The 17,483-nt window shown below is 47.6% G+C and overlaps 1 protein-coding gene across 2 annotated transcripts in view; it reads right to left on the bottom strand.

Annotated features, from left to right (window-relative positions):
* The window catches only part of LOC119172270 (aromatic-L-amino-acid decarboxylase), a 56,214-nt gene that overhangs the window by 19,051 nt on the left and 19,680 nt on the right, over positions 1-17,483 (bottom strand). The window contains exons 1-2 of one of the 2 annotated variants that reach the window (XM_037423327.2): positions 14,483-14,633; positions 907-1,325 (exon numbers count right to left, since the gene is read on the bottom strand). In XM_037423327.2, coding sequence (XP_037279224.2) covers positions 907-1,325; positions 14,483-14,570 — 507 coding nt within the window. In that variant the 5' untranslated portion in view covers positions 14,571-14,633. Of the gene's footprint in view, positions 1-906; positions 1,326-14,482; positions 14,634-17,483 lie in introns of those variants that run through there. The other variant, XM_037423319.2, reaches the window with a different exon arrangement.

Raw genomic sequence — 17,483 nt, forward strand, 5'->3', positions numbered from 1 at the left:
CGCTAGACAGGCGATTCAAAGTTTACCGATGAAACCCTCCGAAGCTTCGCCCCACTCATCATGCCCCACTCATCAATCTCGGCATATCCACTCCGTGGATATGCCGAGATTTTTTATTCATTGCTGCATACAATCCGTCTCCTAAACGAGAAGAGAACTACTTTATTCATTTTCAAACTTGGGGAAGTGATAAAAGCTATTTTCACCATGACAATTCATACATACATTCGATGGCGTTATAGGCTTGTTTCTCGCATGTAAAACGCAACACCTCATGGATAGCGCAACGCTTACGTGTGTAAATTAGTTCACTTGAAGGTTCCATGAAATGCAAGCTTTTTATAATAAAATGGGCAATGTTACCAATATGTCGATACAGGCTGGTTTGTACATGCCTAAAGAAAACCCGCAAATTTTAACAGTGCGAACGCAGGAAGAATAAAAGCACAGCATAGAAAATAGTCCTGAAAGCGCTGTCCTTTTGTTACTTTTTACATAGCAACGGTCCAGTCCTGATGAGAGCAATCTTCAAGTATACTGAATATTGCTCACCACGCATATGTACTGGTCCAAATTCTGGTTCCTTCCCGCGATAATACGCCCATCGAGATAGCGCCTTTGTCCTCAGTACCATAAAGAGGAAGAGAACCATTTTTTTTTTCAGTGACTCCCGACTTGCTACATATAGAGCTATCTGAAGATTCAGATTTACTTCTGGAGAATCGCGGCTCGAACGACTGACCAGAATAAGGGTGAACCTACATGCTTACACATTTTGGTAAAGAGATGCGTGGCAGGTCCGTACACACCAAAAGTAGTAAAGGTGAGTTCAGTTTTTGTGTGTGCGTTTGTACTGCGCAGGTCCATTAGTGTACAGCGCGAGCAGAGGGGGCATCGTACACTTACTCCGGGCATGATGAAGCGTTCCACGTCGGCCATGATGTTGTCCCAGTCCTCTGGCTGTTCGGGCGCCCTCTCCGGCAGCAGCTCCTTGAGGTAGCCCGGTTCGCACTGCGGGGTCACGCGCCGGTCGGCGATGCTTTCCATGTAGCGAGCGATGTACTCGACCATCTCGCGGCCGCGCTGCCTGAACTCGACCGAATCCATGCCGCGAGACGAGGGCCCGTGTCGCCGCTGTTCGCCGGAAGACGGAGGACGCGGCGGGAGCTCGTCGTCCTGCACCTGCGCCACCAGCGGCACGTACCCGCCGCCCAAGTCGTGCTCCGCTCGCCCGGCTTCGAGCGACTCCTTGACCTCATGCCGAGGCACCGGGTGCTCCGGGTTGGCACTCTCGGCAGCCTCCGCAGTTGCTCGGCTGCGCGCCGCTGCGAAAGAGAAGGACGCCGGAACGTTATCTACTGCTAGTGTAGGAAAGTTTGGACACTGTTCTGTAGCAAGACGCTTTTTTCAAAAGAATACAGTTGGGGGGTTTCACGTGCCAAAAACCACGATTCGATTATGTAATGAGTCATATTGTGGAATTAACGTCGGTCACCCGTTTTTTTTTATATACAACACATGCAATTGACCGGCGCGTTACAAGAAAACCCAGGTGGTCCCCCAAGGTAGAAAGTACGCGACTATTGAAGCGTTTCCACAACCCAACCGTTTAAATTCCGTCTACATGTCTGGTGATCATACGTCACTCCGAAAGACACCACGGTATAGGCTTGGAGTCACTTCAGTTTGTGCAGATCACTCACGTGTTGCAGCGGCAAAGCGCCGCACAAGATTTAGACGAAAAGGCAGATATAGGCTCTGTACGTGTCCTGGCGTTTTCTTTTAACCATTTCAAATGTCTAGCCAACCAGTAGAAGCCTTTGTAGTAGAGATATATGGTTCTGCTTTGCGATTTCCATGTGCATCTGTCATTTAAAGCCCCGAGCGGTTTTTTTCCCCCACCTTGAGCTCCGATTGAACTCTGTCGAATGCCGAAGGACCCACGACTCCCAAGAAAAGTGGCCTATAGAAGGATCAAATGTGGCGATGGGCCACCTCTCGGTTCACACGCCCTATCATCCGATTTCTCGCGCTTTTTGCATTCTCTAGGGCCATGAGACTGACAAGGCAACCTACCTACATATAGAACCATTAGGAAGAATCTACAATGACCGGGACACTTGACGCATCGGCAAGACTGCTTTGGTCGTCAAGAGCGTCAAGAACAACCAGAGTACTGGACTCTTATGCAAACCATCACACGTACGCGAGTGATCAATGTGACAGCGTGCAGCGAATGAGGGAAAGGCTGCAGCTGGCCGTCACACGCAGTTCCGTTCCACGACACCAAGATTGACTGTCAGCCGAAAAAAAAAACAAAAGCGCAATTTCGTCACAGACGCACTCCCGCGGACGTCTTTAATTTTTTACTCGCCGAAATTCCGCTGCGTTTTAGCTGTCATGCAAATGCAATCAGCTAGATGTTTTTGTTGATGTCATGTTTTGTGCAAAAAAGTCACTCAGCAGCAAGGCAATAAAAATCCGCTTGGAAGTGTTAATCAAAATCGGTCATGCAGTCCATGTCACAGCTCAAATGAGTATTATAATCGCAATGCAGTGTGAGGGCAGTACGAGCAAATATTTTTTTAGGTGTGCAGCGAAAAAAAAAGTGCGGCAGTAAAGCAAGTCTCATCCTCCAAGACTAGCCGGTATAATTCTTGGCCATGTGCTGGATATATCGGTCTTTACTCACCCACAAACAGTAGCTGAAGGAGAGATTGATTTGATTGATTGATATGTGTCGTTTGACGTCTCAAAACCACCATATGATTATGAGAGACGCCGTAGTGGAGGGCTCCGGAAATTTCGACCACCTAGGGTTCTTTAACGTGCACCCAAATCTGAGCACACGGGCCTACAACATTTCCGCCTCCATCGGAAATGCAGCCGCCGCCGCAGCCGGGATTCGAACCCGCGACCTGTGGGTCAGCAGCCGAGTACCTTAGCCACTAGACCACCGCCGCGGGGCATGAAGGAGAGATTGCTGCTAGACATTGTAAACAGGTAATGCAAGCTGCTCTCGAGGACCTCTGCAGAAAGAACGTATACATACGGCAATCTGAACGGTGGCGTATCGCATGTGTACTGGAAGACGGCATATTCTGGACACGCTGACGACACGAATATTATTTACCAAGTGCCTTCTTCCCTCGCGTCACACCGAACGGAGTCGAGAAGAGCTAAAGGGCCACCCCCAGAAAAGTTCCCGCCTGACACGCTAGAAGGACGCCGATTCGTATGGCCATTATAACGAAAGCAATTGCGGAAACTTCAGGCAAAATGAATTAGATTAAGTGCAGTCATTCTGCATCGACAGGTCACTCAGCGCATCAACATTAGGTATCGAAAAACCCGTTTAGACGGGTGAAAAAAAAAACGATACTAGTAAACTCGGCCAAGTGGGGCTCCACCATCGGAAGCCCCGACAAGATGGGGGGGGGGGGGGAGGTGGATCAGCTTTGGGCTGTAAGGCTTAGGCTGCCCGTCCCATGTAGGCGAATCCCACTGCATTTTAGTCGCTTTTCTCAGGACTATAAGTAAAGTTACACCGTCCATTTCGTATTATGTTAGCGTTTGAAGGGCTACAAAGAACGACCTACTTCTCGGCAAATGCTCTGAATATGCAGTTTAGTGCGCTCTGAATGAGGAAAAAAAAGAGAAAACTTACAGTCGTTGAAGTTTGACAGCAGAGACATAAAGGTGAAACTGTAGATGCAGGAACATTAACCCGTAGTCTCTGTGCTTTAAGGGTTAATGATTTAATACGTTATCGGTGATATGAGCACGTATTTAGACTTTTCCACCATGTAGCTCACGACACAGCGAATACTCTAGCGGGGAATTCGCAGAAAAAAAAAATACAGATTGCTGGATGCACTGAAAGAATATACAGCGTTGATCTAACTTGATGCCGCGGCTTTGCAAGTGGTGTGCTACGTGCACTACAATCTCTCAGCGGAAGGACGTCAACGTAAACTAGACCACTGGTCCAGAGTGACGTAACCAAGTCTATAGCGACGGATATGCATTTCTATTCGACAGCATACATACGGATGAGAGACCGGTAGGGGTACAGATACTTAAACACAGTTTCATGGTCAGACTTTGGAGAGTGCCATCAAGAAGAAACAACAAATTCAACATTTTACAGGAGCGATAAGACTGAAGACGGCCTTAACTTCGGCATCATGCTAATGATCTCGCGAGACCATGCAATAAACTCTGACGAGAGTGTGCTCATAGCTGTCGTGTGCTGCACAGCACAAATGAGAAGTATTTATACAGAACTATCAATATTACTGTCAATATTGATAGTCTGGTCACTATCGAACTATCGATAATAGAAAAAAAAAACTATGAACAGCGTTATTGATATTTTTCGTATACAATTTTGATAGTACAAAATCAACCGTGCGAACTCGCTGCGGCATAAACTTTATTCCCCGAGTATGTGGTGCAGTTACATACATCATCTAACAAAATCTGATGCTACAACATTGCCGATGCGAAGAAAAACTATTCTGCGGCAACTAACAACAGCACGCAGTGTTGTCCTGAATTCGTTGCAACAAATTTCTCCTGATGTAACCGAATAAAATATTCGGCAGCCGATCGACGAAGTAAATGCTAACGATGGAGCAAAGCCAGGTCATATAAAGTCCATAATGTGAACGTGCAAAGCATCGATTACTATAAGAGAGAGGTACAGATGCATTGACAGTATAGGATCACATATGGACGGACAGAGAACGGTCTATGCGCACTATGAACGCTCTGTGAATGGAATAGACGGACAAACGACGACAGCGACAACAGACATCATGGAAGCCCAAGGAGCTCCACTCCTAAAAAGCGGCGATTCCCTTCTATTTTGACCTACACGGGTTTTCGTTCACGTGCAGGCTCTGACACTATCGCATTAAAACATCTAGATGTCATAGCTTTCCTTTGACGAGGTTGCACGTCGCGCCAATGTACGGAACGATGGACTCGCAGCCCGTATAGTGTTCTCCAGCACCAGATAGTGCTAGAGACTGCGGTGGTTGCTTGGGTTATTTCGTGTTTATACGACGGATAGCGCTGATCATCACCTTCCATTTTGCTCTCGCCCTGCCGACACAGTCACTGCATTCGTTCCCAGTGCCATCGCACGTCGGTAGGCACATTCCCGGTTAATAGAGACCCGGGAATGACTATGTTGTGTCCGGAACATCGTCGGGCTGTCCTCGCGAAACTTTCGGACGCATCAGCCCGAGTTGGCGATAGAAACAATGTTGTGAAAGTTTCCGGGGGTCGCTATAAATTTCAAAGAATCTGAAAAAAAATGTTAGATTTTGGCGAAAATTCCGATTAGCGAACTAATCTGAGCGGCCAAATAACTTTAATGATTGCCTGACACAATAATCAAGCTGAAGTGGGCAACTTCAGCAGGAAGGAACGTGAGGGATATTTTGCGGTGTAACGTCCCAAAACCACCATATGCTTATGAGAGACGCAAAAAAGGAACATGTGACGCGTGTGTTACATATGGCGGATGTGCACGGCTTCAGACTTTACGATATCTCGAGTTCTGCGCCCCAGAACCTCGATATGATCATGAGAGACACCGTAGTTCAGGGCTCCCGAAATTTCGGCCATTTGTTTTGCAAGGTGCACCGACATCGTGCAGTACATGGGCTGCTACCTCCATCGAAATACGACCGCCATGGCCCGGAAACTTTACCTGCGGCCAAGCAGCGGAGCACCGTGACCCTTGATCCACCGAGAGCACCGTGACCCTTGATCCACCGAGACGGGATGGCTTCAAAATTTTATTGGATTGTGTGGTTTTAAAATAAGTAAAAGAAAAGCCGTTTTGTATGTAAGGCGAGACTGGCGACTTTCGAATATGAATTTTATTGGTGAACGTATTCCAGCATGCAAGTCGATTGCATGTTCATGAATTAAGTGTACCGAGTATACCTCTGGTAGTAGACTATTCGGCGAATTAGGGATAGTCACCATACTATTCTGCTATCGACAGCAATACTCCTGATGGTATCGTTGATTACGTTATCAATATTACTAGGAGCTTTTTATCAACAGTAGTACAATCGGTATTTCATACTATCGATACGTCGGTTCTACTTGACTGCTGCGCAGGTACACCGAAAAGACAGTCGTATCGTGGCCAATCGAAGTGTAATGCAGCGTGAAGATTAACCCCCGTATTCTAGAACGCCCCTTCACTGACCCCTTCACATTCACTTGAGAAAACCGATGGAAGCGCCTTCTGTAGGCACGGCAAGTCACTGCATGCATATCTGCTGCAATTCTCGAGTAGCACAGCGTCATTTTCAGCCGAGCAGGGGCGCAGTGTTGAACTCTATCAAGCGAAGGGTGAAAGTCGAGTCGAGGAGCGTTTGTGAATGCGGGGGTAAAGCACTGGTATCATGCCGTCAATTGCAATTCAGTTGAAGGGGAGCGAACATTTGCGTAGACGGGAGCCGCCCCGAGGACAGCAGGCTCTGACACAACCTTGCGTGTTCTACAATACCGCAACCAACCTTCGCTCGGTGCGACTGCGTAAGTGGCACGATAAGCGTCGAGTGCCTTTTCTACCCAGATAAGGACGAACGAGATATTTCTATTTTCACATATTCACGGAAGCACCGGTCGTGCGAGAACACTTTCGCGCGTGTCCTTTTGCCTGCAGCAAGTATACCGAAAGGGCCCTTTTCCCCGACTTACGGGAATTCGCTAGAAATGTTTCACATGCTGCGACATGACTGACTTATACGTACTACTTTACATTCAGGAGCGCCGAGGCTATCATATTGAGGGCTGGTAATTTTTGTTGCGAAAAAAAATCTAAACGGGGGCAATCGAACCTCTAGATGTACTTCGCAAATAGCAAGACACGACTGCGAATTGAAGTGCATGGTAGTTCTAAAAGCAAAACAATCTTAGTTCACTGTACCTGATCTCAACGCGACTGTCGCCAGGTAAGCATCAAAGGCGAAATACTTATAGAATAGAAACTATTCAGCTGTTTTATCAATCATTTGGCACCAAACGGTACCAATTTGACGAAATTGCAGCAAGCCCGTGACCTCGAATGTCGAAATCGGGGTATATGCATTTGACAGTGCCTTGATTGGGCGTCATTACATTTAGCTCAAACAGTCGGGACTACCGTAAGCCTTCCGGGGGACGTGCCCTTCACCGTTACACACACTCCGTTTCGAGAGACTCCACGAGGACGAGTGTGAAGCCATGGGTGCAGTATGACGCCGATCATAGCCAACCGCAAACGTGCGAGCTGTCCGATCACGTGACTTGGCGTCGCCTAGAAAGGAAAAGCTGTAAGCCTCACGATTATGACGTGCACCACGTGAGAAGTGCTAGAGGACATTGCAGATAGACGTGGGAGAAAAGACTTCTATAGTTATGGCTGTTGTAGTAGCAGTTGAATTGTTAACAGGGGAAAAAAGAAGTGCACAGAAGTCAACCAGGGGGCACATCTGGTTTGCCTGCCGTATACGCTGTAGTCGACTAAAGGACATCGTTGAAGTGCGTCCTGACGACACTAGAAGCACGCGCCTGGAATCTGGGGCAAGGTTTCCGGGATCACAGTCCTCAAGCGGGTATCGGCCCGAGTGGTATCGCAGCGCATCCTTTCTTGGCAGGACCAGGCGCGCGGAAGAGGCAAAATATTTTGAAGGCGACGTTTTGCGCAAAAAAAAAAAAAAGGCTCGAGTACCTCTCCAGCCAATGAGGGTGAGGGGACAAGCGGGTCGATAGCTTCCGGACGTCCTCGTAACATTGCGCGTACCGGCAGATAGGTGGCGCGAGAAACATCTTTACGACAGAAGACGACTTGAAACACTCCTTAAAGCGTGGTATCTATACGAGGTGGAAGGATTTTCCTATTTTCCATGAAAATAGTGAGAAACGAGGGAATACACAAGGCTTCCCGATTGTGGATGGAGCCCTTCATTCAGGGCCTCACTGCTGATTGCGGCACCACGGGCGAGCTCCAGGGCTGCCAATCGGCATCCGAAAGAACAATTCACGAATATGTCCTTAATTAGCGGCGGGTCCGCGTCCGTCGGAAACTGTATCAACTGGTCGGTTATAGGACTCAACTCCCGACACTATTGCTCATGAAATAACGCAAAACTTCCCAGAAAGAAAGAAAAGAAAAACTTCATTACACCGACAGTAACTTCCCCTTCCGGACTTGCACAGATTTGATTGCCTGCGTGTACATCCAACTATTGCAAAACACTACGACGTGCATTTCACTTGCACGAATGCAATCAAGACTCACAGTTGTTCAATGCCCGCGGCCTGCGAATCTCTTCAATGATTGATGGTGCTTGCGCGACTGTTCCGCATAGCTCTTCCACATCATATATTCAACAGGAAGCTCTGAAAAATATTGCGTCCGCGACTCGGACGTAAAGACTACGTGGTTGTCTGTACTAAACTGACTGACGTCACTTGGGCTCCATCAAAAGAATGAGAATGCCATCAGTTTTATGGATGTAAAAATTTGTCACTGATATACTGCGTTGTCCAGCGGCATCAAGTCTTAAAAGACTCATTTTTGTATTATCTAAGAGCTGGAGTATTAAACTGAATAAAAAAAACTAGGGGACCCTAAAGCGTCGCCTTTACGAGTTCCGCGCGATAGCGATATCTTGTTACTAGTGCGTACGTTAAATACTTAGTGCATGAAGTATTTTCGAACCTGCTGTGGAACCACTACGTGAAGTTGAGGGAATAGGCACAGCAGAGTATGTGCCTCTTGTAGTGGGTGAGCGGCTTTAAACCACGGAGTCATTATGATAATCGCTTGTTCTGACGCCCGCTGACAATGGGCACTTGTGCCCCGCATTGTTACTGCAATATTTCATGTTGCATTGTGAAAAATGTATACAGGACGCGTCTATTTGTAAAGCATGAAAACTACTTATTGAGAAGAGGAAGTGGTAGAACATCCGTTCGCCACGAAAACGACCAGGGTTAGATCGCCACTAAAGCCCAAGCAACCCTGAATCATTCCCCACCGTGAGCCAAGATTTTATTGAATTCGTTCTAGATGTTTCGGTCAGGCATAAAATGATATTGCGCTCAACCAACGACGCCAACACCGAAACTTCTGCGAAACGAGTTAAGCTATAACCTAAACCTGGCTTCTCGGATAGCGTTAAGGATTAAGCATCTCCAACCACCACAGTCGGGAATGTGTGGAAACAATAACTTTCGAAGCAAATAAGGCACTCATTCAAACAATGGGGGCAAGGGAATGACTATTTTATATACATAAAGCAATACTCTAACCCGGAACCCTATCAGATCGAATCTACTGCGACGGCTCGAGGCAAAAGAAAAATTCAAGAGCCCATAGCCAACCAAGAAACTATACGGTGACGATGCGCAAGCACTGTGTTCACTCACGAATACGGGGCTTATCTGACAGAAGATAACACGATACTTTTTACAGCGACAGCTGTTAGATCATAACATGGGGCATGCGCAGCGCCGTAGTTGTCCGCCGGCGCCGGTGTCCGTAACCAGTATCAAAAGAAAAAAAGTATAATAAAACACATTGGCACAATGGGATTTCAACCCGGGTCCGCTGCGTGCCAGTACAGTATTCTACCACTGAGCCACGTCAGTGCTTGAAGTTCGTTTCTAAACTGGCCTTAGGCAGGCTTGATATCAGAAAAAGAATCACGTTAATATGACTAGTAAATCGTTTTAGAATACGAGAGGAACAGCCAGGCGTCACGCAATGCGAATAGCGTAACAAGCGGGACGTTCAATGCTCCAACCCAATACAAAAGCTTGTCTTTTATCACCAATTGACTGTGGCGCCTACTTACTTCAGACATATTTCCTCATCGTCATCAGCCACTACACAAAAAGTTGCACAATATTTCAAACAAGTATGTAACTGATAGAGGGAATACTGGCCTACTACAAAGAATTTGATTATTTATGGCGTAGTGGGTACCGAGCAGTGTGCTTGTAGCAGTTACCCAAAGAGTAAAGAATGCTCTGAAAGGCTGCTCTTCTGGCTTTCGCTGTGACTGTGCTGCGCGTAGGCCTGGCGCTTTTTTTTTTCTTTGCCTTCGTATCCATATCGTTAGCCTTTCAAGAGCTTCCTGCAGAACAGATAAACGAAGGGCACTTGCACAATATTTGCCTAGCATGCAATGCTCTCTGCAGCAGGCTGCTACTGACTTTCTCCAGGTGCACCACAAGTTCTGTAGCTCATCGCTTCGTGGAGTCTTGTCAGAGATCGGCCAAGAATCTATTGCGTAATGCTTGCGAATGTGCTGATAAAAGAAGGAAGCATAAATACAAGCGCTTCATTCTTTTCACTGGGATATTACTGAGTGCCAAAGACCTTCCACTTACGCAGCCCATGGATGTATTTTTCCAATCTATAGAAAGGAAAATGTTGTCAAGGTCTAATCGAAGGTTTAGGACACGTACTTCGCAGAAACGACGCCATCTTCGCAAATTCCGCCATATTCCGTTTCCACGAGTAACTTGAAGTTTTTCGTAGCGCCAGTGGCCTGTATTTGTCTGTATTATGCGGGCACGCAGTTATGCAGATGCGGTGCCACAACGAGCGTTCAGGTGAGCACCAACAATGCCAGCAGCGAAGTCGCCGAGGACATACTCGTCTTTGCAAGACCCGCAAGATTTTCAAAGTGAAATATTTGCTCAACCTGCAATTCTATGCAGATTCACATACCGGGGAGTTTCCAGCGAGTTTAGCGTTGAAAATTTCGAGACTCTTTTTCACCGACTGCCGCCATAGCAATCACCTTGTGCGAATTTCAAGTTGGATTTGCTGATGATATTGTCACATTACGTCTTCCGAGCTGTCCGTGAGGATTTTACGTAAGGACATTAGTGACCTCGGGTGCAATTGTGGTACGCTTCCGCCCCCCCCCCCCCCCCCATTTTTTTTTATTGCCGAAGCGTGCATGAGGTGCGCTTCGACCAATCGCAGATTTCCAATAGCGGCGAAAAGCATACAAAAAAAAAGAAAGATGGAATAGTTCCGTGATTGGACCCCCGAGTCTTATAGGACACAAAGTCCGGGGCGCCATCAGAAGTTGCGTTGATCGAAGAGCACACAGATACAATAAAAGTTTGGCTCTGCCAGCCATAGACATCGGCACGGGGAAGCATTACCTCCCCTCCCTACACCCGTCAAGCCAGACTGAGTGCTCACCCGCCCACACAATTCTGCACCCACCTCCCCCAAACACAAAATCCTGCCGATGCTCATGGTACAGGCTTCAGAACTTCCCCAAACATATTCTAAGGGAAGTGTAGTGTTCATATTCTACAATGACCGACCGCAATGTTTCAATCTGCTAGCTCCGTACGGCTGCCTGGATTCGTTGAGGGTATATCGCAACAGTGGCGGCGGCAGCAGCAGCAGCAGTAACCCTGCCTGGTACTTTGCACGTAACACACTAAAAACACATTCAGACAAATTAGGTGGGCTGGACAACGAGACAAAATAATGCGTGCTCTCCTGAGTAAAGCCCATTGAATGTCCTCTTTTCAGTCTCTTCCAGGGTCGCAATTTCTCCACGGGCGGAACGAGCTGGAAGCTACAGCAGTCAGATGTTCTCAGCTAATCAAAAAATAATGCAATACCACTCATGTTCGATAAGAGGGTGGCTTTTTAGGAGTGATTTTTAAGGAAAAAAACGCAGATCCCACGTACAGTGGGTATCTGATATGCGAAGCATGAATGAAGGTGGATATGCTATTGTTAAAATGAGCGCAACGTAACGAGGCAGACGTAAATTATGCCGTGCATAACTTGCATATCATTATCATGTTTGCACCAGTCGCATACCGTTATCATCCGTTCATGTCACGTAATACCAAATTTGGTATATGTGGAGCTAACGAAATTGCCACGAGAAAGCAATGAGCGAGGCATGTAGTAATGTTTTTACATGACACGCATCTGATGATTACCATGTTTGCACCAAAAATACTTTCGTGATTCATTCACGTCCCGTAATACCAAATTTGGTGTATGTAAAGCTAGCGAAACGACCACACCATGAGCATGGCATGCAGTCATGACTTACACGACAATCATGTCATGATTACCACGTTAGGACGTGTCACTTGTGTTCGCCATGCAGTCATGCCGTACCATACCAGTTTCGCAATATGTCATGCGAACGAAACCAACACAAGAGCAGCAAGGTGCGTTTGCTGTGTTGCCTGGAGTCCATATTACGCTCACGAAGTGAGGCATAAAGCACCAGGAAGCGGCTTGAAGATTAGCAGTCGATGGTGTGATGGAACCCTGGATGTATCAAGAAAAGGCTGAGTGAGAGTTAGAATGTGAGCACTGGGACGAGAGGTGGCCAAAGCGATGGCAACCTCCTCTGCATGAGTTGCATTGTCAGCTCCAAGGAAGGTACATTCGGTGTGCTGCCTCAGCCATAAGGAATACCTGTCACGCTGAAGGCTATTTATGTGATAAAACTGAGCATTTGTAGGTATGACACCGATATGCGTTAGTTAAGCTCCTCTGACGTGATGACACAAGACAGCGGTCACGTTATGTGCTTCGAGCGACTGAAAGAAATACTAGTTTGACAGACTGTCAGTAAGACGTATGCAGACTCGCATGTTGTCAACAGCAGAACTACAAGGCCCGTACGTAGGCATGTTTGTTCAATAGTATTAGTAGAATAGTACGCAGCCACCTCTAGTTTACCAGTTGCTCTATAGATGGCATTGTGTGTGTTCTTTTATTTATCATTGGCTAGGGTGCTACAAAGTGTCCGCCCGTTACGAAGGGCATAGCCTCACTATCATGATCATCATGGGAATGGAACTAGATGACTAGTGGTTTTCCCAGCATATACACGGAGTGAATTATGAGTGGGGCGAAGCGTCCGCCCATGCCAAGGAGGCAAAAGACAGACGGACAGAGATAATGCATGGTTTATCAAGAAAACCCACGGACGCTTCACCCCACTCATTCACTCCGTGGATATGCTGCGAGGGGCACTTCAAGGCTTTGAAGAACACCGGTTATTCATTAATGTCCTCGGTAAAACACATGCGACGATTCAAATTTCGGGAAGGGGGCAGGCCCCCAGCTTCCCTATCCTCTTGGCCACGGGCCTGCGTTACCTCCATGTTCAGTCTACCGGCGCACGGCCGTTAGACTGAACGCCGCTTGGCCTTCATCCGAGATTTCACCTCTTTCCGGGGTGGGTAATATTGCTAATGTTGGCAGAAATCTTAGTGAGTGGCCTGCAGGACATACATTACACTTTCCAGCGCTGAAGCTTCAAACCTGGTGAGAGGCCTTTTAAGGTGTTCACAGATGGGAGAAACTCGCCGTGCGCGATTAGATTCAGTCAATACAAGGCTAAAAGACCCAACGGCTTTCAAGCAGTCTGGCTATTTGCTCCTGTGCTGCCCTTTTCAGTCATGCCGAAAAAAAAAAAAAAAACGATGAGCGTGCTATTCAACGGAGGACTTGTAACTCATCACGTTTGCCTTTAAAATAAAGTCTGCAGACCGTGCGCAAAAAGGACAAATTTGCATGGACAGATGAAACCATTGGTGCCTTTGTGCCATCAGGAAGTATATCATTTTTGTTCCTATTCTGTCGTAAAACCAGGTCATGCGCGTCTCTCATCGAATATTTGAGTTCATGTAAAAGTTTATTGATCCTACATTTACAATTATGGGGGCCAAAAATGTTGCTCGCCAATTTTTGGCGCCTAAAGCACAGTTTTTAGGGCCTAAAAATCGGCCTCCAGTGATCACCGCGTGGGCGAGGCAAGATCCAGGTCGGAGCGCTGTAACTGATCAATCCATTTATATCTGTGTGATGGAAGATTTACGATATAATAGAGTTATCGTTTCCATGAGCATGATTGAAATTTTCGCTGGGGATGTTTATCGTGCGGCTCATAGCACAAGTGAATGTTCGCTAGCCCATTGGCTTTGCAGAGCAATTGCACCTAAGTGGCTTACCAGCAGCCCATGCTTGTGCAGAGTTGTTTCAGGAAGATTTTTTTTTGCCACTACAGAGTGAACGCAATTTGAAACCTATGCAAGTGATGAGCTGCTCCAAAAACTAATGTGACCAGATTTTCAGTGGCTTCTCAGCGCCAAACCGCTTCCTGTTTGTATAGCAGCCGCTACTGCAATGATCACGACAGCATGACTAATGTTACCGTCCAAATCACATGCTATAGCCGCAAAATGTGGCGACAGCAGGACAACCGTCCCATCCCAATCCTTTGCTACCACAAAGGTGGCGACAGCAGGTCAACCGTCCCGATCTCGCATGTAACCGCAAGGGTGATGACAGCGGGACACAAGCAACCGGGACGGTTATATCAAAGAGACGACAGTGCCGTGCCCGTACCGACAGTGCGGCCCTGTCGTAGCAATCCTGCGGTAAACTTCGGCTCACCGAGAACGTCCGGCGGTGCCTCTTCATTTCGGGCGTCAATCTTGATGAGACAGTGCAGCCGGTTGAAGAGGAGCTCCAGGGGCTTCATGGCACTAGCACGTGCGCTGGCGTCGCCCGGAGACAGCTGAGACAGTGCACAGCCGGACGCGAGGTTTTTGCCCTGAAGATAAGCACAGGTGCTCCTCCTTCCCAGGGAGTCGATACGGGTGTGCGAAAGTGGACGAGGTAGCCCCTCTCCCTCCGCACCCCATTGAGGGAGACACCGCCGATCGAGACTCCGAGTGGTCGGTGTCGGATGAAGAGCTCCTCTCCCATCTCACCCCGACGGCCGAGTTTGAACAGGTAATGCAGAGGAAAACAAACAAGTAACCACCTCTCAGCTAATCACTCGATCTCTCGCTCCCTTGGTGTAACGCTCAGTGTCAGTCACTGCGTAATTGCCAGATATAGATTACGTTGCCATTCGCTCTTCGCGTTGCGTAAGATCTGGTTAGAAAGCTTCGGTGGTTAGTTGCACATTGACGTTTCGGGAAGGCTTAAACAAAGGTACGCATCGAGGTTGGCTGCACAGTCTAAGCAAAATGGATGTTGAAGGCAAGGAGGTTAGCAAGGTTGAATCCTACTGCGTAACATGCGATGAGGGAAAGGTAAAGAAGGCAGCCAGATAAGGTGGAGAAATGAGGTAGGGCTGCCAATAATGAGAGTTAGAACTCGCTGCTTTGTGGAATTTTCATACGTCGGAAATGTTCCTCGATTTCACAACAACATTATATGAACCAATTTTTTTATTTCAAAATTTATGAGAAGACAACGTTTGATTACGCTTTCCTATATTACGCCTAAAAGCTGAGCTCATGGCACCACTAAATCTATTGATCCCGGTATGTCGTCTCCTCCCGCTCTCTTAAGCGGGCCTGTTTGATTCACGAACAGAGATCTTATTCACGGGTGGCGTGCCCTGGTTGGCTGTTAGATTTTGGGGATACCGTATTTACAGCGTCCGAACACTTACTACATTCGTCAATGGATAACATAAGATTTGCCTAGCGGTGACAGGTGATTACTTTCAGGCTGATAAAGTTTCACAATGAACCGATACATACAGGCGAAGCGGCCGGACGCCGGGCCAATGGTATTAAACCTATTCGTTAGTGCCCGAAAACCGCGAGGAATGAAGTTTGCGCTTTATGACCAAACAAAGTAAGCATCATGAACCAACCGGGTCAAGTTCTCTACCAATAAAAAAAGCAAAGATAAACCTGCAAGTGGCAAGAATACATTGGGATCTGAAAGGTGTAGCGCGACGACGCCTCGGCAAGCGATAGCGAAGAAAATGGCGCAGGACCAAGTACAGACTCGTCTACTCTTGGTATGAACACTGCCCACTGTGGCCGCAGGGCTTTACGGCTGGACTGCGCGGGGCGCCAGCGCACGCGGTGCGGCCGCGCATCGAAGCAAATCGGCGCAGGCGCACATGCATTTCGTCATGTCTTCTGACGCGCTCGAGCGCTGCGCCTGCTTTGCTGGGAAGCATAACCAGCTATCAGCATATCGGTATTGAAAGAGCACTCCGCAAAGACATTACAGGTAAGCGCACTTCGCTTGTTGCGCTGGTTGAACAGCGTGTTGAGCAGCTTCACGCTTAAATAAAAGCGGCCTGTGGCTTCACCAGGAATGCAACGTTTGCGGTATTGCTAAACGGCAAGTACCAGCCACAACGCGTAACAGTGACGACACGACGGAACAGCGTATGTTCCATGTCTGTACGAGATCGATGCCAGAGACAAGGGGGATGACAAACTGCGGAAACGACACGCGAAAAGCCACACCGGGTGCGACGAACAGACGAGTGACATGCACAATACGAAAACTCGCACAGAAGGCGTTCAGAGTTCACTATACAGGGAAACATGTAATGTTCCCTGTGGTTCATCGCGTTTTGGATGAGCGCAGCAACACCTTTGCGTTGTTTTACAAGCCTGAAGTAGCATTACAAACAATATTTTGAAGGATGCAGAACACATTGCAAATATCTAAGCAATAAATTTTGACTCTAATTCAAGTTGTGATTTAATCTTTTTTTTCATCGCTAAATTGCGCGAGATTCAGCAAACGTACCACACGATTAAAGACGCTGATGCGGTCCACGTTACCGTCCTTAAGCATTGGGCAAGCGATTGCATTTGTTCAGAATGCCGACCAGTTGGATTACGAACTGAACTGCGCGAGCTTACTGTCCACCACGGAGGACGTTCTGTAACAGCAGACTGCACAGTTCGCTCGCACAGCGACTGGACGGAGTTGGAGTAAGAGCTTGAGGCTGAGCCGCCACGAAAAGGTGCACCGACATTAGTAAAACGTCACACCATCGAACAACTGGCCAATGTAGTAGTAGTACTTGATGCGACGGTTGCAGACTAAGCGCAATGTAAGAAATGAATAAGACAAGGCAAAGATGTCGTTGAAACTAGGACAGGTTCTCGTGGTTTCATCATCCTGCGTCGGAGCTCGCATTGGTGGGTGACTCTCTTTCCTAAGTCACCCGAGAGGGTGGGGGAATGCGCCAAGTCTGTTCCATAGGTTCCCTCAGTTCATGCCAGGCAGGCTTTTGGCAGTAATGGCACCCAAAGGCCACGGATGCTGCATTGGAAGAACTGCTTACCTTCCATGTTGAATTCAAAAAGCTAGAGACCAAAGGCAGAGCATCGTGACAAGCACGTCACTGCTCGATTTTCATATTCTTTCATCAATTGTGAAGCATGTTTGGCCTTTGGACTCTACCAACGCGGGAGGGGGTCGACGGCGGGGAGCATGGCGCTGCGATCGGAAATTTCCCCACAACCTCCTTAAAGGAGAGCCTGGCGTACGCATATTGCAGCTTACCAGGTAACGAGACATGTTGCAAAGCCGGCGCGCAGGAGTTCGATTTCCGGCCAAGGTGGCCACATTTCGACGATAGGCTAAATTGTGCCCTTAAATATAGTTTAATTTAAAGTGCCCC

Source organism: Rhipicephalus microplus, chromosome 3, assembly GCF_043290135.1.
Source record: "Rhipicephalus microplus isolate Deutch F79 chromosome 3, USDA_Rmic, whole genome shotgun sequence".
NCBI lineage: Eukaryota > Metazoa > Arthropoda > Arachnida > Ixodida > Ixodidae > Rhipicephalus > Rhipicephalus microplus.